Source organism: Anser anser, assembly GCF_964211835.1.
Source record: "Anser anser genome assembly, chromosome: 26".
Taxonomy (NCBI): Eukaryota; Metazoa; Chordata; class Aves; order Anseriformes; family Anatidae; genus Anser; species Anser anser.
Window position 1 is genome coordinate 3,357,960 of NC_139747.1, and position 24,726 is coordinate 3,382,685.

The window sequence follows — 24,726 nt, forward strand, 5'->3', positions numbered from 1 at the left end:
CACACATCTTCACTCGCAGGTGTGCTCCCTACAACCCAAAAGCAAAAGGTTAAGAAATCTTTTTACAACAGGGCCAAATGTAGCCACAGTGGGTACTAAGGATGGCAGAGCAGTGCCTGGCTGCACATTATAAATAGACAAGGGCTGTTGGTGGGGCTACATTTTCTTATATCCCTGGTAAAGCATCTGCTTCGCATTGTTACAAGTGAGAAAAACAAAGCCTACGATGACTTGGGCCCCCGAAGGTCCCTGGTCCTCAGAGCAATATAAGGAAATAACCTCAAGCAAGTAGCCAAGTTGATTTCAAGCCCACGTACCATGAGCTGTTTTTAAAGTATGTTATAAATGTTTTAACTGAAAGACTGCTCCTATGAGCGAGTTAAGTGCCATCATCCCTAGTTCATTTCCAATGAAAAAATAGGAACAGAAAGCATTTGCTCAAGGTCTCCAAGGGAATCAACAACACAGCAAGGATTAGAACTAAGGATTTCCTGTCCAATCTGCAAACCACACCTCTCTCCTGTTTACAGTGTTAACTTATTCCCTAGCAGAAAAGCCATGTGAATGGAACAATTCAGTCTGCTATTCTGGCCTCCCTTCCTTCCCTTCTCAGTTCATTCCTGGCATTACCTTCAGGCTCTTACAAACCTGTTACCAGAAGAACTGTGGGACAAAGTGAAGCAAGCAGAGAATGTTTCAGAACAGTTTCAGCTCAAATATTTGCTAAATTGAAGAAAATTTTAAAACTTAAAAAACCGTCCTGGAAATATTGTGCTATCGTGCTGTTATTAATAAAAAGGAAAACAAAACCAAGAGGTAAATTAACTCATACATCAAGGGATAAGTTAATGAATGACTAAAACCAATCACGCTAGTTACCTGCACACATTATTTTTTGTACACGACCCATAAATACTAAAGCAATAGTGTCACTACTCAGAGTCATAGTTGGTGTATGGTTTAAGAATCAAGAGAGTTATAAGGATATATATATTGAGGCCCTTTGCATTTGGTTCCACCCCTCCTTTCTTTTTTTATGTCACATTTTCACATTTCCCTCTAGAATCACAGAAGCTAAAATCTCCTTGAAAGATACCAAAATATCAGCTGAATTTCTTATGTGAAAATCTTCTTCTTTCTACGATACCAGGGCTTAGGACATCAGTCTGTTCACACCCCCTAAATACCATGAAGTGTTAACAACATCAAGCTGATTGAAAGTACAAGACTTGACTAGAGGCTAGGATCAGGAGCAAGAATGCTTGACTTCAAAGACTGCAAGGGCATTTTATTCCAAATTATACATTTAATCATCTCTTCCCATAATCCATGCTTTTTAAGGAACATTTCTCCTGGCAAAGTCAGATCACTGATGTGGGAAGTTCGTACACCCTGCTAGCACCACATAGAGCTAGCAATTAGCTTCCTTACTGCAATATCCTACTAAAGTTACAAGCTTCTTCAAAGCACAAAAACATGATTCCAGAGAGCCAACTGAGCTCTTTTTAGACCAGCTGGCTTTTACATATGTTTTGTTAACAATGGCTTCAGTGATACGTACAAGATAACTATAGCACTTGAGCTAAGGCTTATATTTACTTATGCTTTTTGAAATAAACCTGTGCAGGCGTAATTCTTCCAACTCATGGTGAAGGATAATAGCTTGTTAATTAATGCATAAAAGTACATTGCTTTAGTAAGAATCGAAAATAGAAGATACTAAACCCCACTATTAAAAATAACAGGGAAATCCTATAGACAGCAATGTTTTTAGCACACTTGCTTTCAGCTTCCTGCTTTTGTTAAACCAACTCATTTCATAGAGGTCGCTGAAGCCATTCTTTTACCTATTTAGGTTTATTAGTAAGGAACGAGCAATTCTGCTCCCTCAATACCACTGCAGCCCTTCCTCAAAAAAGAAACATTTCAGTGTATAGGGCACGAGGTTTAGAAGTTAAAAACAAACAACTAAATAAATAGAACTGTTCAAGACCCTTTGCAGTTCTTTATCTTAGCTCCTCCCCTTCCTGCAAAGTGCCTCATAAAGGTGGTGGTGAGCAAGGCCCTTTTCACCTGTGAGTTACTCTGTGCTTCTTAGAGATGCAGCATGTTATCAGTTAAGTCTGTGCATGAAGTGTTTTTTTTTTTTTTTTCCCAAGATAACTTTTTGTAAAAATTGTTGATGTTACTGTTATGTTTATTCCATCAATCTCAGTGTATTCCAAGAGACTGAAGAATGTTAATTATTCCTGTCCTAGAGACTAATAGCACAAAGAGATATAATACTTTTTTAAAGTATTCTCTGTGAATGCATATATCAGTTTGGGATTATTTTGATTTTGTAATTGGTACAAAGAAAATTTTCAAGATGAAGAATGTGGATGCTCTGCATCAATAGTGAAAACTGGGACTGGGAAGGGCTAAGGCATCTCCTGCCCTTAGGCAGGGAGCAGCTCTGCTTAGACTATTCCCAGTAGGTGGTTATCTAATCTGCTCTTAAAAGTGCCTAGCAGTGGATGTGCTGCAGATTTGTTGGCAATGTGGTCAAGTCTTTAATCACTCTTATTAGAATAAAAGCACTTTCTGAGCACCTTGCCTTGTGTTTCTGGGGCTTAGTTTAGTATCCCTGTTCTTTTTTTATTGTTTTGGTTGTTTTATTTTTTTTCTCGTTTGTTTTTCTACTGCCAACAGGTTTCAGAGCTCTGAGTTATGTCCAATTTATCCGGAGGTGGAAGATTCAAATACGAAGAGATACCAGGTTATCCTGAACTATCTGCTCTCTTAATCTCAGCTAGTAGTTTATGGGAAGGAATAAACCTAGGTCTCGTGAATCTCCTATTTTGTCCTGTAGCTGCAGTTTTAGTTTCAATAGGATAAAGTTAGTTTGCTATGACAGATCTCTTATTTTGTGGTTTGATTCATCCTCCCTTAGAGCTAACTATAACTCATCAAAATGTAGTGAGACACTTAAAGGCAGTAATAATGTAACTTTTGTGTGTGTCTCAAGTTATCCTTTTTTTTTTTTTAATTGTAAAATAGTGGGATATCTGCTACCCTCCCAAACGAGCCCTCCTAGTTAAAAAAAAAAAAATAAATTATAAATATATATATATATATATATATACACACTTGTTTTCCTATCCCCAGACAGGTGCTTCCTGTCTACATCTAAGACCTTTTTCTTCTTTACCAGAAGCCTTGTTTTCCCTGTGTTCTTGCCTGTAATTTTGCACTCACTTTAAAATGAATCTCCTGCCAAAACTCGGGTGGATGAAACCTGTACAAATTGTGCTTAAATAATCCATTAAACTAATATTTTGCAAATTGTGGTTTCAATCATTATAATTTAGACCTGCTCTAAACAGATCATCTTCAGAGCTGGTTTTAAACCAGTTTTGCAAACTCCTGCTTTAATGAATACAAAAAAACTATTTCCAAGCCTAATTAGTTCTTCTGTTTGCTTGCACCAGGCTGAAGTTAAGAAAAAAGTCTTTGTAATTTCGGAAAGAAAATGCTGAGGCTACCCCTTGAAATAGCGGCGCTTAATCCAATGAATTTTACAATTCTGAGATGACACAAGCTGCTTGTTCACTGAAGTTAGGAAGCTCTCATTACATAGGTTTGTTCAATGATGAATAGTTTAGGGCGCTCAGTTACAGAACCATTAGATATTATGGTTGCATGGTTTCCTTTGGGAGATGGCACTCTAGAAAATAACTTTCAGACCAACTGCAAGTGCCACTAATCTACCATCCTCTTCTGCTTTTAATCCTTGCTAATACTTAAACTAAACTGTCGAGTGAGTGTTCAGGATAGAATGTTTTATGCCCCTTTTGAATATTTTTTCCGCAGTGTAGAAGCTCAGAACTGCTAGAAACTTTAATTTTATTTTTCCCTTTTCAAAAATAAAAACCAGTGACTTCACTGGAACTGTTCTAGAGAATAGAATCTGGTACATGCCTTTGTCATGCTCAAGCTTAGGACTGTGAGGAGAGTTTAGGAATGGAAATGCTTAAACCTTTGTTTAAACCTTGGTTATGGTTGAAAATCTCTGGCCACTGGCAATGGAGGTTTTCAGGGCGTTACAAGTGGGACCTGCTGAAAGCGAACTCAGGTCAGGTAAAGCTTGACTGTCAAAAAAGCAAATGCGTGCCCAGAGAAGACTTCCTGGCATGGCACTTGGCACAGCGCAAGTAACACTAAGGGCCTGCCTGCTTGAGGTTGGTGTTGATGTAACCTCAAAGAAGTTAGATGGGTTGGGACTTGCACCAAGTGCAGTTTGCCCTGCAAGTCTGCCTGCAACTCATTACAAAACCAGGGTCTGCCTGACCTTTTGTTAAGCATGAACTTCCACCTGGCAGTATTAAGACATAGCACTGTTCCGATAATGGTTGTTAATTAAGTGGCTACATGCACAGAGACAATTATGTGAAATTAAGAGTGGGGAAACACACGGTGAATATTAGCAAACATTTTCTAGGAGTAAAGCCTGTTAGGCTGTGAAACGCTCTCCCGAAAAGCAATGGAAACCTCTTTTGCTGAGATACTTCAAGCTAGACAGTACGAAGTGCAGAAGAGTATGCTGTAGGGAATTAAATTGCCCTGATGTTAACCGTCGTGTGACCTTGGATGGCTCAGCTATTACTAAACTCCAGTGATAATTTTGGTGATAATTACTCCCTTTATTTCTAAACTGAATTATTGTAATTCATTATAGTCTTGTCTAATGGGTCATATTACTATGAAACTAAAGCAGATACAAAATGAGTTGGTGATAATTCTTTGGGCCTTAGTTGTTTGATCAGTGATTTGACATTAATTTATTATTTAAACTGGTTATCAGTCAGATTTCATGTCTTGATTTTAAGTTGTAACTTCTGCAGCTCATGATTTATGCTGCTGTGAACTGACCACTCTGTATGTAGTTCACTGTCCTTACCAAATACAACCAGAGAGAGTTTTCTGTGGGTCTTTGTCCCTACAGTATTTTCGTTTCCTGGAGATGGTCTTTTAGTCTGAGTTGAAGGGGTTGGTTTGCATAGCAAGAACTAGCGAGTAAAGCATAATTGGAATAAACATTCAGCAAAGCTTTGTACTGTTGGTGGTTGTGTAGAAATTTAACATATTACAGTTACTGTTTCCCCAGAGCACCTGAACAAACGCTTAAACTCCAGTGAAATCAAAGGGTCATAAGCATATGCTTACAAACTTTCAGTCAGAGCTGCAAAATACTCTTGCTAATTTGCACTAACCATTAATACTAGAATGAATACTTGCGTTGTCTGAATTAGCAAGTGAACACCCAAGCAAAGACTGTGATTCCCAAGTTGTCTTACTAATTACCATGGCTGTGATTTAATGTTAATTATTTATTATACTTCATTATGTTCTATAGCTCAGTTAGTTCAAAACAAAAACCTGAAATGTTGGAATTATGATCTTTCATTCTGGCACCATGATATTAAATCTTTTCTAAGAAGGACTTTGTTCTAATTATAAGGTATGTACTAAAGCTTCATTAATTTATATTACAGGGCTAATTGCAAGTCTTTGCCTTTTTTTTTTTTTTTTTAGCAGCATAAGTTCTTGAAACAATGCTTATGCTACCGTGAGGGCCAAATTCTGCATTAATAGTACAGAAAGCAATGGATAAATTGGACTTTATTTGCAAGCTTTCCTGCTAAATGGATGCAGGACACTTCTGTTTAGGGTTGAGAAAGATGGCTTTAAGGAATCCCAAAACAAGAGGGACATCAGCTTCTGTTCCAGATCTGGAATTGACTGAATATGGCCACAAATTTGTAGAACTGAGTCAACTTGTTCCTGAGCTCCGGGAAGTGTGGACCTGGGTGTTAAGAGAAGGCCCTTAACACTGTAGCAATCTAAAAAAAAAGCCTGTCTTGATTGTGAATGTTTTCGAACTTGTGGTGTGTTTGCCTTTAGATTTTTGGGTGGCTGTCATGTTGGACCAAGCAAAATACATGGTTCCAGATTCTCCCAAACTTAGGTGAGTTGCAGTTCTTCAGAATGCCCTGTATGTGTTGAGTATTTTTCAAATATTGCTTTATCATTGCTTACAATAATTATTTTATTTGCATGTGTGGTTTTTGAGGAACATTGAGATAAAGCTGTATTTGTCCAAAGTAGCCTACAATGTGAGCTAGTTCTGGGTTTGTGGCATTTACTCTCAAGCACTGGGAGCCCAACTGCGTTGGTGTGTTTGTTTAGATGTGTTCAGTTCCCACAGTTCTCTTTTGCACTGTACTTGACTAGGAATTGAATGGTCTTTCATTTAAGAAAAGCAGCTTCTTAGTTTTTTTGAGCTGGAAATGCAAAATTAGTGTACGTGATGACTTGGGAAACTTGTTTGAAGGCACACTGTGCTTGTGGCAGTGCTGGGCGTGCAGGATGAGCTCATGAATCTCAAAGTGAAATCTGGATTAGCAAGCCCTACCCTGCCTAAGAAAGGGCCAAAAAAAAAAAAAGCCTGCACAAACACCTGCGAAGGGAAACCAATGGCTTTGACAAGATCTTAAAATGGATTGTAGTGAATGTGTTGACTATGTCCTGTGAGGTAACTACAGTGGGGACCTTAATGGGGATGGAAGGGGCAGGCTTCTGAGCCAGCAGGGCTGAGTAGAGAATCCTTAAGGGGTGAGGGGGGCTGAAGGGTGGTGGGAAGCTAAAAGGTGATGGGAGGCTGAAGGCTGGTGGAGGCTGAAACGAGCTGGGGGTGCACGGGGAAGAGCCATAAGGGCCGCGGGGCCGCGCTGGGGCCCTGAGGTGAAACGAGAGCCCCCAGCCCGCCGGGGACGAGTCCCCAGAAGGGTCCCGGCTCTGAGCCCCTCGTGAGGGAGCCGAGGCCGGGCGGGGAGGCCCTCTGAGGGCCCGGCGAGGCCCAGCCCGGCGGCGAGGCCGCTCCGCCTTCCCCCCCGTCCCCTTCCCTCCTCCGGGTGACGTCACCCGGAGCTCGCCCGGCGCCATTTTGAAAGTGGAGCCGCTCGGCGGGGGGGGCCGGAGCGAGGCGCGGAGCGGGGGCAGCCCCGGGAGCCGAACGGGAGCCGAACCGGAGCCGGAGGAACCGGAGCCGGCCGCAGCCCCTCCGCCATCCGCCGCCATCCTTCCCCCGGCCCGGCCCCGGCCGCCCCGCCGCCAAGCGCCCGGCCCGCCCGCCTCGCCGCCCCAACATGGCAGGTAAGGGGCGGCCGCCCCCCTGCTCGGCCCGCGGGCGGCTCGCGGCCCCCGCAGCGCGATGGAAGGGGAACGAGGGGGAGCTTCGGGGGGCGAGGCTGCACGGTTGTCCCCCTGGGGCCAGGGACCGGGCTTGGGGACAGGATCGGGCCCCCGGGGGGCTCGGGGGCAGGCGTGCTCCGTGCCAGGGGCAAAGCCGGGCGGGTGCGGGATGCGGTTGGATAACGGGGGGGGCTTTCCCTGCTTTATTTCTCCTTCCTTCCTCTGCCTGAGCCCCATTTTGCATCCCGAGGTGCTCGTGCTGCTGGAGGGGTGTGTGTGTGTGCAGGAGGTATCTCTTCCTCCGCACTTCTCCCTGCGGTTTCATCGATTCGTCCCCCCCCCGCCGCAAATTGGATCGCCTTCTCGGTGCTCTGCCTTCGGAGGAGCAGGCGAGGGAGGCAGCGTTTGGTTTGTGCTTTGCCTTTCCCCCCCTCCATGCTCCACCCTCCTCTTTTAGCCAGGAGAAGAAAAAAAAAAGTGCCGACTTGGTTCAAGCGAACTGTATGAAAACTAGAATTTTGGCATTATGCAGAAGGAGCGGTGATTTGCCTTATTCGCTGTCCCCTTTCAATGCTGCCATGGTGCCAGCTGCTAAATGACAAATGAAGAGGGTGGCGAGAGGAAAGCAAATGGGTTGTACGGGTTTGGGGGGAATGGGAGAGGCGAGCGCGGCAGATCCTTCCAAGGTATCCGCAGAAAAGCCTTCTGACATCTCTCGTGGCGCTGGGAGCCCATGCTTGCCTTCGCCGTGCTGAGTTATGTAGTTTGCTTGCCTGGAGTCCTTCAGAAAAGAAACGAAGGCAAGCGAAAAATGCATGCTGGAGTCTGGTCGTGGTGTAGCACTTCGGTTAACAGTGAGCCATTTGGTCACCTTTGGAAAGAATATTTTGGGGTTTCCCATTTCCACATCTTGGACTTGTTTTTACCCCTCAAATTAATGTAGGAGAGGGAAGAAGTCCGTTCTGCATTCTTTGTTATGCCAGGAGTGATAGCAGACCTCTGGATTAGTGTGTAAATGCCATCTGTTGCTCAGCCTGTTTGAATCGTGTTGAGGAAAAGTTCCATTTTGACAGTGGCTTTAAAAAAAAAAAAAAGGCAGGCCCATTTCAGTCCCTTCCTGTATGTACTCAGCTCAGCAGTGATTTGCTCAGAATGCAATGCAAAAGAAATGGGTGGTGATTTTTTTGTGTGTTTTGGTGGCAGGGTTCAAATGAATCACTGCCTTCCGCCGAGGCAGTAATGTTCCTGAAGTTTTCTCTTCGATCCGTTTTCTATGGTAGTAGAACTTGTTAACATCAGATTGCTTGTTTGCTTTTCTGCTCGGATTTGTTGGTGGCTTTTTCTTAAGCTGATAACTGCTTTCGTTACTTCTGCGAAGAGACTCTAAATTTGTGGTAAAATTATTTTCTTTAGCCTTCAGTGTGTAGGTTCAGTTCTTTGTTTTTGTGGGAGGAGGAAATGAATGACGTGCGTGGCTTATGTTGATTGAGAGATTGAAATGTTCCAAAAATGCAGAGCTTTTCTGACAGTTGCTGATTAAGTTGTGTGCGTGTGTTAGTGGGGTTCTGCTATATAAAGTAGGAAGAAGCTTTATGTCAAGTAGGATGCTCATGCGCTCTCGTTTTAAGTGTGTTTTAAGTTAGTGCCAGCCGTATTACTTAGCCATGCGAGCTTTCGGTGAGAGGCTTTTATCGCTGTTACTGCTTACGCTGTTTTTGACAAACATTGCTTGGGACGCTGGCAAGCCCCTAATGACAAAAACAATATCTGTAAAGGAAAAAGGTGGGGAGGGGCAACTTGCAATTGTGCCGACATCATTGCTGAGGAAGTAGGCGGGTGCACTGTTGTCTGAAATTTTCGGTTAGTAACTATTACGGGCTCTTTGTGTTGCTCTGGGGGGGTCTCATTTTTTGTATTGTGTTTTTCAGGAGCTGGAGGAGGAAATGACATTCAGTGGTGTTTTTCTCAGGTGAAAGGCGCTGTAGATGATGATGTAGCAGAAGGTAAGAGGAATTTTTTTTACTGTGATTTTTTTTCCCCTGATTTTCTAGGTACATTTTAGGAAGACGTGAATGCAATCTGTATTGTATGCAGCTTGAGCAAAGCAGATGGATATTTAATGTGCATTCAGATACCTAGAGTCAGATCAAACTGTGCTATGAGTCTTGTTCACGTTTGTAAGAAGGGATGAATTTAGGCTTCTGAAGTGTTTTGCTGGAATTGTTTCCCAAAATCGTTAGATAGGTTTTTCCTGTCATTCAGCTTTTGTTTCGTGTTTTTTCCTAATCTGCAAAATGGGGAATGTGATACTTGTGTTCCACAGGGAGGTGTCGTGACAGCTAATTAATGCTTGTAGTCTTTGAAGACCTAAGTATTGGGTAAAGATCAAGTGATTTTTCCCAATTTTTCCAGTTTCTATTAGCCAGAAGAGGAAGAAATCAGAATATTTGTGTGTGCTTGCCTACTAAGTAGAGAGGGGTTTTGTGTTTGACATGAAAATGGGAACTGGCTCAAACTTTTCTGAGCTAGGGCTACTAGTGCTGGCAGTGACAAATGTCATCTCTTACTAAGATGGCTGCCTGCGATTGTGACTGCAAAAAGTGCTTGTTTTTCTTCGTTTTGGTTGGGGATTGTTAGAGGGGTCGTACTTACCACATGCTGCTCAGCGGTGCTAGCGAGCAAAATTTCTTCTCCGATCCTCACTGGCCTCTACATTTCTTTGGCCATAAGTTCCTGTTTGCGTAATACAACCTGTAAGATCAGGAGTTAATTTTTCTTTTGCTAGCAGTTGGCCTTGTCAATTATGGAATTTGTAACATTTCTTTTTTTTAAACATATCCCAAATGCTCTGACTTACAGACAAGTGAGATTGATGTTGTATTTAGAAAAGCGGTAACTACGGTTCCCGTTATTTTCCCATTTGATGCGTGGTTCAGATTAACTTCCAAAGGCTGAAAAATGAGTATAAACATGAGACTTACTTTTATTAGCTACAGCTTGTGGCAAACAAGGCACTTTCAAAGACTTGTGTGATTTTACAAGCTGAAAGATGGCTTTTGGAAGCAAGAAAGCTGTAATATTTTTTAAAGCTGAGTTTTGAATTTTTCAGGGAGTATGTTTTAAAGCTCGAACTCCAAAGTACTGTTAAATGTAATACAATCTTTTTTCCTCTGACAGACTTAAATTCTGTAACCTTTGTTTTAATTTCCGATCAAACTAAATACTCAAATATTGCAAGAATTCCAGTTGTGTGGCAGGTGCTTGCAAATAATTCTTTGTGCCAACAGCCCTGTTGACATGCACGTAATAGTAACGAGCTTTCTGTATACGCTGAAGTGGCTCTTGCAGGGAAATGGAAATGCAGAAGTCCGGAAATAGTCTGTCCTTCGCTTCCTTAGCTGCTCGGAGGTGCCGTACTTTGCTCTCCGCCAGATGACTTGCTGGCCTCCCACTTCCTTCCGGGCAGGTGAGCAGCTGCAGGAGCGAGGCGCAGGGGGTGGAGTGCAGGGAAGCTGTCACCGTAGGAGAATTAACCAGCTTCAGGTCAGCCAGCCGCTCAGAACGCTCTCCAGAAAGCTGTATGAGTGTTTTGGACCGTATGGAACATGTAGGTTTCTGATTTTGTGACCCAAAGAACAATTTCGTGTCGTTGCCAGCTGTAATTGACTTCCGATGAGTAAGTGCAGACCCCTCAGCGTGATGCAAGACGGCCTGAAATTAAATGCCGAGATCCTGGAACGAGGTCCCCGCATTAGTGTTGTACTTGATTGTCGTGAATTTGTTGAGCTGAAATTCTAAGCTCTTCTGAGTATTTGGCTCCCCCGATGCATGCTGGAAATTGTTAAAAGCCAGCTGTGTAACTGTAACGCAGCTTTACCTTCCCTGCAGTCCTGGGAGCTCCTGTTATGCTTTGTAACGTCCATCTGTAATCCTGCTGGGTTGATGATGTAGCTGAAACTTAGCTTTTTCTGTACTTCTGGCTTTAAGGTTCACCTTAATAAAATGAAGCCTTGTGTAGTTCTTGCAAAATGGGAACGGCAATTTTGCATGCTTCTGGTCCCCCTTCAGAATACTGAGGGACAAGTCGCCAGTGGCTCCAAGTCTGGTCTGACCTTTCTTCCCTCCCTGCCTTTGTCTGCCTTTTTGTGGCAGCTCCATGGTGAAAGCTAAAGAAAATTTTGCTGTCTGAAACTTCAGTGATTCTTTAACCGTCGTGGTCTGCAGGCTAACAAGCGTGGGCTCCAGCCACGGCTGGGACTGAGGACAGTGCCAATTTGGCTAGGGTAGTACCTAGGGCGTGGGGTTTTGAAGTGGCTTTAGAACTGGGATTTTAAGAACTGACTTTTGTGGAGTACTGAAACTTCCCTAGAAACAGCAAAGTGAAGAAAACAAACCTAGAAGAAATGGAAGAAGTATGTTTCACTTTTTCTTCCCATTCTTAACAGAATTGTGATATCTGTTAACACTAACTGTGTGTCAGCCAAGGAACCTGCATCCATTCATTACATGAAGCAGCCGAATGTGAACCAGCAGTCTCCCTAAAATACTGCCCGTAAAACAGGCCAGTGGAGAGTAACGCTTCTATCAATGCAGTAACGATGGCAGCAACTTCAGAAAGTTTGCAAGGAGTGCTGGTGCAGAGCTTCCAGTAGGTTTGGGGTCAGGTGTGAGCACCTCACCGTCTCGTAGTAGGAACAGCCTCCAGTTCTGTGGGTGCTGAGGTTGGAATGGCTGGCTGTTACAAAGTCAATATTTGAGGGTTAGCTGGTGTTTCAGCCAGCAATCAGGTGACAGTTCTTAATTCTCTGGCTTTCTAAGCACCGTGCGGTAGGTGGATGTGACATTTCCTTTGGAGATAAGGATGGAAGCAAAAGGGGGGAAACTGTTATGAAACCTAGGACGTGAAGATGGCAATGGCCAAGGCTGCGCCATTTCGCTTTGGCAGAGCTTTTGTAACTTCAGGAGCGTGGCTGTGTGAGGAGCAGCCAGCTCCCCTCTAGTCTCAGCACGTACGGAGCTTCTCTTTGGTTGTCAGCTTTGGCTGGCTCTTGTTTGCATCAAGGTGAAGTACGGAACTTGGATTTGAAGTTGACATCTGAGTGTCAGAATCATTATAGTTGGTGTTCTTAAAATCAACCGATGACAGAAGATTGCCTTTTTGTCACGTGGCTTCTGCTGTCTCTGCTTCTGAAACAGCCGATCCTTTGCTCAACAGAAGTCTTCCTCCCTTCTCAACTTCCTATTTGTCCTTCTGGAGCCCAGTCCCACAAAGTGTCAGTGCTCAACTTGTTATTCTGACTACTCTGGAGAATCTGGACCCAGGACACTAGACGAGACAAGACTTTTCCAGGGGTGAAAGCAGATTTATTGTCCTTTAAGTTCGGTGGTCCAGGGTATCAAAAGAATCTCTAATGCATGGATTTGTTTTTTTGTGGCATTGCTGTTCCAGTGCAGGAAAGATTTAACTGTCCGGAACTGCTCAAGAGCAGACATGACCACACTTTCTTAGTAGAAGCTTCCTTTATGGGAATGACTGCAGAAAAGGAGTACAGAGGTTTCCTGCAGTTTCTTTGGTTTTGCTCTGCAGTTCTGCTCTCCAAGAGGTAGCATAGTGGCAACTCCACTTGGAAACAACTTGAGAACCGTGAGTTTAAACCATCCTTGAAAACTAGACGTTAGCTTAATGGAATGAGTTTGTGCTTCAGAACAAATTAAGTCAAATTTGTTTAATTACTTGGCAGAAGGAAAAGAGTCAAGCTGCTGTATCTAAATGTTCTTTCAAGCGTAATCCAAAGATACGTAAAAGTCCGATGGTCTGCGTCCAAGGCTGGGAGCCAGGAACCTAAGTCCTAAGCTGAGTGATCAGCCCTCATCGTGGACAAGTTGTTTTAACTGCTTGGGGCCTCAACGCCTCTGGAGGAGGCACTGGGGTATCTGCTGTGGCTGCTAAGTCTGCTCCAGGACCGTTCTCTGCTTCTTTGTTAGTAATCTATCGCTTGATTCGCGTTTCCTCTTAGTAGCTGAAACGCTGCTGTAGTCTGCTGCAGTTTGTGCAGATGATGAAGGGATGAAGTCACATTTCTGTCCCTAGCCAAACTGAGTGTGGTCAGAGATGTAAACAAGGTTTGCCTTTTCTCCTGTTCAGGAATGTCTTTCTCCATTTGATTCTAGGTATGTTTTATCTTAAAAGTGTAGATTTGTGCTTGCTTTTGGCAGACTTCAAAATTGCGGAGCAGCTGTGGGAGCTGTTACTGCTTCAGCAGTGGTACTTGGTCTTCAGTACCCCAAAAAATCTGTTGTTAACAGTGAGGAAACTGAGGCCAGGAATGAGAACTGCAGTGAGGAGCAGCTTACCAGCATCTGCAGCTCACTGTCTTCTCTTGCCTCATCAGAAGACTTTCTCTTGGTCAAGTAACATCTGTGTGGAGTAAGAGTAAGAGCTGCTGAGCCTCCCTCCAGAAAGCTGGGTGGCTGTGCCCCGCACGCTGCTCCTGGTGGCACCTCCTGCGCTGTTGGCTTCCACGTAGGGCGGTGCTGGGGGGACCACTCGGGGAGCGGGGCTCCCACCCAGCTGCGTCTGTGGGCAGGAGTCGCAGAAGGGGAACAATGGTGTCATTATGCAAGCGGTGGATGGGCTTCTTCAAATGCAAACTGATGCAGTAGGAGGGGAAGAAAAATCCTTAGAAGTAGCAAAAGCGTGAGGAGGGTTTGGGATACTAATGTCGAGGAAAGATCGGGGTGCAGTTATAGGAGGGAGCTGAACTTCTGTTTGAGAGCTATGGTTAAGTTCTCTGCTCATGGAGCGATGTCAGTTAAGAGGAGCAAGGCCTAGCAATAGGCTTGTTTAAAGGGGTAATGTGAAATATGCCGTTGAAAATTTAAAACCAAAAAAACCCACTGAGGGTATGGTCCTGTCCTGCCTGTGTTCTTCAGTCCACTTCTGTGTTACAGCTCTTACCTTCCGCTGTTTGCAGAACGGCTGGCTGCATCTGGAGAGGAGTAGGCTGCTGTGCTCTAGGAAGCGCTGGTCTGACTTGGCTGAAGTGTGTGCTTCTGAGGTCCCCCCCGACAAAGAGCAGACAGCTCAACAGTAAGAGGCTGTTCAGCTCCCCGAAGCTGTTGTCCTCTCTTGACGAGAGGTCGGTAGCTTGGGCACTTCAGCCCGTCAGTCATGCTGACCGGGGTTGGGCTCCGCTGTTCTGGGAAGCTTTTGCACTTAGATCAAAAATCAGATGGGAGGAGGAGTTGTTTGTGGTTTTTTTTGTATTGTAAATACAGCAGCTACTGTGATGAAGCCATCAGGCACCAGCCCTACAAAGGAGTGTGGAAATCCTGGTGGATTACAGCCCTTGAGCAACTCTGTAAAAAAAATTTTTAATTTTAAAGGTGCTACTCTTCTTGGGTACTTGCACCCTAAGAACAGGCTTCCGTAGCTTCACAGAACATGCATGGGAGAGAGCTAAAATGAAGAAGGAAATGTCTGGTGGGTGCAGTGCTGAAGTAAGAGTTAAAGGCTGGGTGTTCCTAGCTGTACTGTTTGCCTTTTTTTTCCCCGTGCTGTCTTCTGACTTGCCTATTTAGGCCATGGCTACATGTTTGGCAGCATTTCTGCTTAAAGAGGCACTCCTTCCCACTCTGCTGGCACCAGCGTGCGTGTAACTGCACAATGAACTTGTCTGGGAAGCCGATCCAGCTGAAAAATACTTAAAATTGTGGTTTTGACCGGATTATTTCTCAGCTGAATTGAACCCTGATCTGGTTCTCAGTGCTGTGTGCGCTTGTGCCAGCACAGTGTGATGAGTGAGCGAGCTGCTGAAAGGAAGAGGAGGAACTGTGGAAGGGAGGCAGTCTCTTTATAGGATTTTATGCACAGCCAATGTGAGATCCTGATCTTTAAGTGCTGTGCTACTCCAAACGGTAGAGTAGCTTAACAAAAAGGACTTTAGAGCTTTGCTGTTCAAGATATACTTGGAGCACGTGCGGTCTGAAGGCCACCAATAAATATATCTAACACCAGTTCTGTATGGTAACCTTAGGAGGCTGCGCTAAAGTGCTGCCCTAATAAAATGGGTCAAACTTCCTGCAGTGCACTGCTGCTTGACTGAGATCCTGCATGGTTGGTGATGGCCTTTGGAGATGTTTTGTAGACTGAAGCTGGTCCAGTCTGCGCTGCTATAGGGGAAAAAGCTTATTTTTACTGGGTTACTTTGCAGTCAAATCATATCCCTGAGCTCAGGGCTGTGGGGATGTGCAAACCTGCACGGTGTAAAGAGGGGTGGTGGGAACGTGCCCGAGGGCAGGAGGAGGGCGCAGAACCCCCTCGCGTGGTGGCAGCGGGGATTCAGGCAGGTAGGAGCCGACTGGCAAACCGCTTTGTGGTGTGTTGGGTCGGGATTCTTCCAAATTAGATCACGCACACATCTGACACACACGCACCATGTCGTTTATTACCAGGCTGTAAATAATTCTGGTGTTTTTCTGCAGCAGAACGAGTACACGTGGAATAGGCTTTCATCCTCCGGTGTTCACACAAGCAGTCTGAAAGGAGAAACAAACCCTTCTCGTTCAGCATTTATTAATTGGTATTGTTTCTCTTAAAAGCTGTGCTGCTGTTCGTATGGTTTAGTTTCTTGGAAGTTGCTGTAGAAAAGCATCTCAGTTAATTGGGAGATGGATTACTGACTGACTGCTTTACGGTAAAGAGCTTTAGGTCACGTAACAAACGATAATCTATTCTTACCATGTCTTACCGCTCTTAATATGATTTGAAAATTTGATCCCTTGTTTGGGGATTTCACTTAAACTAATGTCTTCTCTTGCATTTAGGTGCTAGAGAACGAGGCCTGCCGTGTCTTAGGGGCTCCTGAAGTGTGTGCAGTGCACCTGCTGTGCCCTGCGCCTCCTGTAGTAAAAATGTCTGTTGCTGATGGCACCAAAGTGAGGCTACCCGTGCTTTCCTTTGAGGAAATGCTGTGCTCTTGAAGCTCTTTTATTGGTGTAAGATGCTTTTCTTACTGCCTTAAGGGTATTTTCCAGACCTTTTTTTTCCTATTATTCATAACATGCAGTACCATAAACGTCTACAATATTTTTAGTATGGAGTGCGAAGTTTTGTGGAATAATTCAGCCTTCGGTAATTATGTGAAACTGTGAGCGTTACTGCTCTAAAAAAAGAGGAGTGAAAAGCTGTGACACAGGCAGACACGTTGTGAGTCGTGACAGCAGCTGCTGTGTTTCTATGACAATCGGGAGGAGAAGTGCAGGAAGTGTGTTCCTTGAACCAGCCTCGGCTGGGAATCGTCCTTCACGAAGCTCTGGTAGGCTTTAGGTCAGAATCTGGGCAGTTTTCTGGATTTTAAATTTGAGTGGAATACGTGTAATGTCACTGTGTTAATATTTTATGGCTCTGTTAAAGCACGCACTAATGAGATGCTATTTGTGTAGGGTTTGCACACAGGTAAGCTGAAAATAGGATATTGTCGTACGGTGTGGGGGTCTTAGGGGAAAAATAGGCACTGTTGTCTTCACCCTGCGGGTACTCTGCAGGGTGAGGAATTGATGCTCTGATGGTGTGTGCTTGTTGCACATCTACCCAGCAGGGCTTCCTTTAAATAATACACCGACCCTTGCTTTCTGGCTACCCAAAAGGCCTGCTTTAGGGCGTTGTTTGGGGCTGTTGGTGTTACCTAGCAGTGGGTTTGCCTTCTGGTTTTCTGTTGCTGGTGCTCTGGGGTTGTTACCCTTGCCTTCAAAATGCGGGTGCTGGCTACCAGCACCAGGTAAGGTGTTCCATCGAGTTGATGTTACTGCAAATTATTCTTTGAGGTTTCTGTGCATGACTGTAATTCTGTTACAGAAATAGAAGCGGCTGCAAGCTTCTCTCTTCTAACTTGTCGTGCTTTTGTTGAGCACTGGAGGAGAAATTATTTACTTGGTCAGCCGTTCTTTATAAGAATGTGTTTTCCTCCCAGCCATCCCCAAGTGATAGCACCATTAAGAAACCCAGCCTATCTGGGCCACGTGGCAAACCCTCGGGCAGATAAACCGAAGTTAGATGCAAGTCTAAAAAAATATAATTAGGGTCAGGAAGAGAGGATTTAGGAGTTGTATTGTTGGAAAGATTGATTTCCCAGGTGTGCAGAATGTGTTTTAGGTGGAAATGTTTTTCTTTGCATTTTCAATTGTAGTTTTTGTATTAATGCTCAGGGAGTAACAAGATTTCCAAATGTGCACAGTTAATGCTTGATGGTTTTGAGAACTTAGGAGAATATAACTGCGTATATTCAGGAACATGTAAGGTGTTTGAGAGTTCAGACTGTAGTTGCTCACTTAAACTTAGGAAGCATTTGTACGATATTCCTGTCTGTTAAATGCTCCTGACTATATTTTGCTTTTTCCCCAAGGAGTATAAAAAGTATTCAGGGGCCATTCTTTGACTCTTCACAACGGTGGTTGCAGCTGGCCTTTCTTCCGTCAGGAGGTCAGAAGTTGATGCGCAGAGACTGTGACCTACATGTGCTTGGGTATAGTGCTCATAAAGAGTGTGAAGAGCGCTTTTTTTAAAGTAATTCGACCCAGCAGACAAAATTTACGCATTAAAATATTTTTTATCTTGAAATTTCATAAATGATAATTCTGAAAGACACTTTTGAGAGTTCCTGGACTTTTTTCTGATGTAGTTGCATAACAGAACTTAATTTCCCAGTGTTTGTAGTGCATCGTTTCTGTAAACGGGGTCATTCGTAGAGATACTGACAGAACTGAAAGGAAGTCCTGCGTTAGCTCTTAATTGCTGTTAATTCTTGCTTTGGGGAACTGGCCCGAGTGGAAATTACATGTCTTGGGTTATTGGTTATCAGAGGAATTTTTTATCTTGAATTAGTTTCCCCAGACAGTTGTCAGTGTAGCAAGTATCTGGTGGAGCCGGAGCAGTGAGGGGTGGCTGGCTGGATGCTTCCCCTGGGTGCAGGATAACGGTGTGAAGGAGCCACGGGAACAACTGAGACAATTCCTCAGCCTTCCAATGCTTGTTTGTAGTCTCCTTCCATATGGGGAGCTCTAATATCAGTGAATTTGGGATCTGTTGGAGAATCTTTTCTAAAAGATCAGTGTGAACAAACCGCAATTGAAACTGCAGCATGCAGACCTTGTCATGGTCTGGTCCAGCAGTGAGCAGACGGCTCTGCGATGCAGAGGCAGTACCGAGGCATTCATAAGCTGCATTTAGGGACACTGGAACTGGCAGGAGGGGCTTTTTGACCCAACTTTCTGTAGAAGCTGCCTGCTTTTCTCTGTTCTCACAGCCTTGTGTTCGGAATTTTGTAGTTTAACCTTTATTGATTTTATATTTCTGTTCAAGAAACATGCAGGGTCTTCATTTTGTGTTCCCTTTTGGACCAGTAGCCCACTCACGAGGAGCAGTGGAGGCCGGTAACATGACAATCCTGTTACTGGAGCAGGACGCCTGCTGTGCTTAACCCAGCAGTTCTCTCTCTGAGAAGATTTGGATGCCTCAGAGGAGAGTGCAGTAAGGAGATAGCATTTAAGAACGAACCAAACCTCTAGGACTGCGCACACCAGCTTGCTGGCTCCCTGGAGCTTGTGGATTCTCTTCCTTGATTTGACCTGAATAAGCTCAGACCAAACTTTGTTATAACACATCTACTGGCTTATGTGGCATTCTCACCCTTCTGCTGTTTCTGCAGATCTCAAGTGTGATCTAAATTGTCATCTACAGCTGTGCTGTGAGGTCATCTCTGTTCTGATCCTCATGTTCCTGTGCAAGGGCTATTACGTGTGTACGTTGGTAGGGAAAGAGCTGACACAACGGAGTGATTGCATCCTGTGTCGGAGCACTTCTGGCTTAATCTTTCCTCCTTGCTGGCTGCAGTCATTTTGAAGAAGTCAGCAGGAGAAGATGATGTACACAGCCCTCTTTGGTCTTGTAAGCTTGTTTGTGTGTGTGTTGAAACTCGTTTTCCAGAAGTTCTGCTCTTACGTAATGATCAAGTTGAAGTTTGGCACCTTCCGCTTCGTGTTCTTTTAACTAGTGTATTTTCAGTGAGGCTTACCTCTATTAAATAGCTGTGTGTTTTTTTAACTTTTTACCAAGTTTAAAATTTAGGCTTAAAATTAATTATCCTGAGGGGATAAGAATAGAAATTAAGATAATTGAAAGTAATCATGCTGAGTTGAGATGCATCATTTTAGCCCCTATGTACTTTGTTTTTTCCTTGTCTGTAAGACTAGCATGCGTGTTGCCCAAAGTTGGGTTCCAAGACTTCTACTAAAAGCTATTGCAGGGAGCTTTGAGGTCTTTGCAGGACAGTAATATAACTAAATATTGTGTCTTGTTTTTATAGCTGTTATATAATTTTTCCAAGATCAAAGAAAGGCTCCTAATTTATAGATAGCGAAGATGAGATGTAAAGTAACTCCGTTAAGAATAAAGGTCAATATTTAGCTCAGGCTTGCAGACTGTAATTTTTTCAGATGTGGTATAAGCGTGAGGGTCAGCCTTACCGAGGTGTCAACGTGTAGATTCTGTTCTGCATCATTTAAAGAAGTGTTAATCTCTGGAAGTCCGGGCTTCAAACTAGTATTGGCTTCTGTTTAAGTACAACAAAAATTTAAGACGTTGAGGCATGTATGCTTGGGCTGGAGTAAAAAGTGCAGGAAAATACTTGCTAAGTGTGTGGGGCGGAAAGGCAATTGGTAAATGGAAGAGTATTTTCCATGTTCCACAGCAAAAAATGCACTAAGTATTAAAATGAACAAATAAAGGAGTGGATGTCCGTAGTGAGTGAAATAATTTGAAGGTTTTATTCCTCAGTCCCATCATAGTCAGAGCTCTGTATTCGTCTCTGCTGGAAGCTTCAGTTGCACTTGTGACCTTCACAGGCGCTGTGCTCTCCGGCAGGCTGCCTGAAACTCATCTAGTGAGCGTGCCTCCTTCCCTCCTTTCCTTCTCCATTATGGTAGGTAAGATGACTTTTTTTAACTTTAATTTTCCTTCCTTAGAGGGAGGCACTTGACATGTGTCTGAGGTGCAATGGTCTCTTGCATGCTAGAGTTTGACACTTGGAGATTAAAAAGTGTTAGAAATTTTTGGCTTTAGCAATAAAAGCTTTGGTCAAAGAATGTATGAGAAGAGTCTGAAACAGCGTGATAGTTTCCAGGAATTGTTTTTTGTATTGACAACAGAAGGGCAACCCAGACTACAGAATTCTAGTAGCTGATCTTGAAAGGCGTTGCCAAATCATGATGTTTTTCTAAAGTACTGCTCCTAATTTTTAACTTGCGGTGTATGTTTTGTAGTGGCTTCAGCAAAAAGAGCAAATCAAGATACTCCAAGTGCTCTTAAGCTGTGGCATTCCCAGTGACAAATGAAGAAAGGCATCGCCTCAAGGCTTCTGTTCTGTACATGCAAAACAATAGCACAGTATGTTATTTCCAAATATATTGTTATTTGCAAACAGAAAACGAACCACTGGCTTTTCTGTGCTGTGCAGCCTATTGAAATTCTGGCTGTGATTCCAGCGGAGACTTTGCCATAAATAGCTCTGCACTACTTCGGAACACAAACAAGCCTCCTGAAAAGATCTGAAGTAAGGTCTTCTGAGGGGACTAGTTAGTGGAGATACTTCGGTGGAGGTGAGGAATGTTTCTGTAGGTTGAGGTGGGGAGCTGTCAGCAGGAGTTGAGAAGTAAGTAGTTACTGACTCAAATTAGTTTCAAGGACTCCGGAATCACCTGAGTTGAGTGAAGGAAGAAAAAGGATGATAAAAATGCACAAGTACAAGCAGAAACAGGTATGTTTTCCTTGTTAGCATTGAAGAGCTTTAAAAAAAAAAAAACCAAACATATGCCACATGGTAAGTAAATATAACTTGAAATAGAAATGATTTATTCTTTTAACGTGCAGTCATCCAAATGAAAGCATCCTTTTAAAATTTATACTGAACAGATGTTTGGTAGTGTGAATTAATACATAGCTAATTCTGTAGTGCTTATTTTTCAGTGCTGTCTGGGCGAATGTACCCTTGAATAAGTAACGCAGGGGCAGCTTTTGTGTAGATGTGTTCAGCTATAATTGGTGCAAGCTGTCTTGAGTAAGATACTTTACTGTCTTGAGGAGAAGCTTATAAACCTGTGCGTTAGGAGAGGTGAGTAAATTCCTTAGTGATTCCCCTAGTTCACAGCGCTGATTTTTCCATAGACCTGTTGCTACTAAGTATTTTAACAAGCAGAATTCAAGAGTCAAAGAGCATGAACATAACTTTGGCACTTGTGAAATCCATGCTCTGAGTGGTAGACTTCAGTTCTCTGCTCAGCCCCTGGTTATCAAACAAATGTGTTTATCATCTGTCACAACAAAATGAGGATGGCATCACAGAAAAGGGCTGAGAAGACCTTGGGAGTTTGTTATTACGTTCTCTACATGCAAATCTTTCAACTTTACATATTACTCCTGATGGATGTTTATTAAAAAGCCTTAATCTATGGACATCTTGCAGCCTCGGAAGCGTATATTTAAAGCTTAACTACTCATATTTTTGAATGACTTTTTTTATTATGTTTAAAATCACATTTGGTGACAGAGCATGAGAGATTTATGTGTGGGAATTGCACGCTGGTCTTGAATGGAAATTAGTCCTAATACCCATAGAAGGCAGGGACTCTGTGCTATTAACTGCATATAACTTAGTGGGATCAACAGCTTAGCCACTGATACTTTTTTCTTTTTTAAGATCTCAATGGTATTTCTGAGCTTGTTGGCATTTTTCAAGAACATTCTTCTTCATCCTTCCCATGCCTATTAAGAGCAGTTCCCTAAGAAAATGAAAGTATAAATAAAACAGCTTGGTAATACAGGAAAGCACTTCTGCTGCAAGGGGTAATTAGCCTGTTCTTCGAAAATAGATGCATTGCTAGCATGTTGTCTTTATCACAGTGAGAAGAAATAAAGCGTAAATAAATCTTTGTCTAATTCTTTCTTTGTATTTTGGAAAATCCTGATAATAAATGTAACTTGAATTCAATAGTGCTGGTCATAGGAGAATTATGGAGCACTTCTTGAAGTATCACACATCCAGAAGGAGCCCAGTGAGTGTGTAGTACTGTAATTGATCTCTCAGAATACAGGTTTTCCAGAGAGCAGTGGGTTGAGCTGGAGTCTGGTCTCCCAAATCTTACCCTGCATATGGCAGTAGGATGTCCTTTATCTGCAGGTCAGCAGGGATGTTTTCAGGAGAGCCAGAATCAGCAGCGCTGCTCTTCTTTGAATAGAGGTTGTTTGATTTTTCTGGTCCATCATAAAGTTTATTTTGGAAAATGAGTAATCCTGATTTTTTGTGCTTAATGTCAGAACTGAGGTAGTTCTTTCTTGGAAGTTCGGCATGCAGCAACAGTTTTGCTGTAGCTTTATTTACGATGCTTTGTAAAGCAAAGCTCTGCAGGCAGAAAATGTGTTGGAACAAGTTATGTACCAGAGCACCGAGGCTAGACAAATGCAGTAGTAGAGCAGAAATAATTAAATCTGTTATTTATAAGCCTTTTTGTCTCAGTTCTCCTGGTATTGCTCAGTAAATCCCTCAGTGTTGTGAGCGATAGTGACAGAACATTCAGGCACCTAAGGGGCTCTTACTTGAAACAAAGTGTGGGCATGAAGGTAGTCGCTGCTTGAGTTAATTTTGTTCCCCTATAACCAGATAATGCCTGATCTGTATGCAGTTGTATAAAGGACAAAAATGACAAGAAACTCCCTAAATTCTCCACGATATGAATATAATTTAACCCTTCTGTCATCTTTCTCCAGGGAAGTATCTCATAAGTCAGCATGGGTTTTGTTGGCTGAGCAGGGTTTCTGCATTGAAATGTAACTAGTGTGGACTGCACGTTGAATTGCTTAGTACAGTTAACTTTCTAAAGTGTGTTGAAAGGCATAATGCGTGGAACTAGAAAACTCAAGGTGGAGGAAACCCTTTCCTTTCCTGCATCATTTAGTCAGGTTATCGCTACATCTGCAGGAATATTTAAAACGTGCTCAGTAGTATGTATGCACTGTAGAGGCAGAAAGCACTGTCAGATTGCTTGTTTAAGCAAACCATGAGCTTCACGTTCTTCTGCGCTCGTATTTTTGAGATTTCATCTAGGGTTTTAAACAAAAAGTTGTTTTTGAATTGTTGCTGCTGCAGCACCAAGGAGCACGTGTTTATTTCAATTATTTTTGGGGTATGTAAACCAGTCAAGGCTTGGTTATGTGAGTGTTCTGGGCTGTTGTAAACTGTTTTGTATGTGGGATATGCCGTTGCCATAATGACAGCCACTATCACTTATTCTATCAGTAATGGTTGCCAGAGATGTGTGGCATTTGAAACCTAAGGTTTTGGATTTCTTTATCTACATCTAAGCAGGGACACGTAATTTTTTGCAGGTTAAGTGTGACTGTTGTATGCTGTGACAGCAGTGGAGCACATACGTACCCAAGCCAGATATTTAAAATGTTAGATGTTTTTTTATGTAGTAGATGCTTTCAAAAGGAATACATTGCAAACTGTAACGTGTTTAGATTTTTTTAAACAGTCTGTCTTCTATACTTAAAGCCTTTTATTCTTTATATTTCACATCAAAGCCATCCTTTCTGATGGAGTATTAGATAGCAGCTTAATTTAGGGGTGCATAGCCTCTCGAGGTGATGTTATTCAGAGGTTAGCCACTGCTGCTCGCAGTCTTTCTGATGGTCCTGACCTTGATGGGAGAGGAGTTTTTCAGCGTGATGGCAGAGGGATTGATGCAAAGCTGCGATGCACATCCTCAGTAGGGGGGAGGCAGGTGGCTTTTCCCATTTCCCTGCATTAAAGTAGATTCAAACTTCTCAGGTTGGAAGCTCTCAGCAGCTGAATTTTGTGATGATTAGAAAACTGAACCCTGCAATAGCTTTCATATTGAGCAACAGGCCAGTATTTAACAATGCTGAAGTGTTGGGTTTGCCGTTGGCTACCTCTGTATTTAAAGTCAGAACAATTCGCTGGTTGCAGACAGGAAGGGTTGTGGGCAGACCTGAGCTGTTTTTTGGGATCGTGCACTCTTGCAGAGGCTGTAAAGAGCAGGCTCAAGGAGAAGCTGTGACCTTTAGCAGCTTGTCCCTAATTGTGACCGAACGTTGCAGCTCCACAACCTGTGAGGCTGCTCGCCCGCCTTTCTAAGGTTATTTAAGACGGGCACCAGGAGCGGGGCTGGATTTCTGCCACTTGTGCCTCTTATGTTTATGATATTAATAAACTGGTGTCAAATGTCCTGGGAACGGGTGATGTGGGCTGAAAGACCTTTGTTTCAGCCAACAATAGACCTGAATTAGTGTGAATAGGAAAAGCAAATAGGCGCTTCCTGTCATATTTTAAGGAATACTGGGGTTTGGGGAAGCGTGTGCATTAAGAGACTTAACCTGAATGCTCATCACTTGCCAGTGCTTTTTCCTAGTAAAGTTTTCCC

General features: G+C 43.3%; 1 protein-coding gene across 6 annotated transcripts in view; it reads left to right on the top strand.

The window, feature by feature from the left end:
* The window catches only part of PPP2R2A (protein phosphatase 2 regulatory subunit Balpha), a 48,076-nt gene that overhangs the window by 2,432 nt on the left and 20,918 nt on the right, over positions 1 to 24,726 (top strand). The window contains exons 1-4 of one of the 6 annotated variants that reach the window (XM_083811857.1): positions 2,052 to 2,114; positions 2,689 to 2,758; positions 5,944 to 6,007; positions 9,162 to 9,236. In XM_083811857.1, the coding sequence (XP_083667983.1) occupies positions 2,101 to 2,114; positions 2,689 to 2,758; positions 5,944 to 6,007; positions 9,162 to 9,236 (223 nt within the window). In that variant the 5' untranslated portion in view covers positions 2,052 to 2,100. Of the gene's footprint in view, positions 1 to 2,051; positions 2,117 to 2,688; positions 2,759 to 5,943; positions 6,008 to 6,955; positions 7,195 to 8,457; positions 8,510 to 9,161; positions 9,237 to 24,726 lie in introns of those variants that run through there. The other 5 variants (XM_083811858.1, XM_083811861.1, XM_083811860.1 and 2 more) reach the window with 5 other exon arrangements.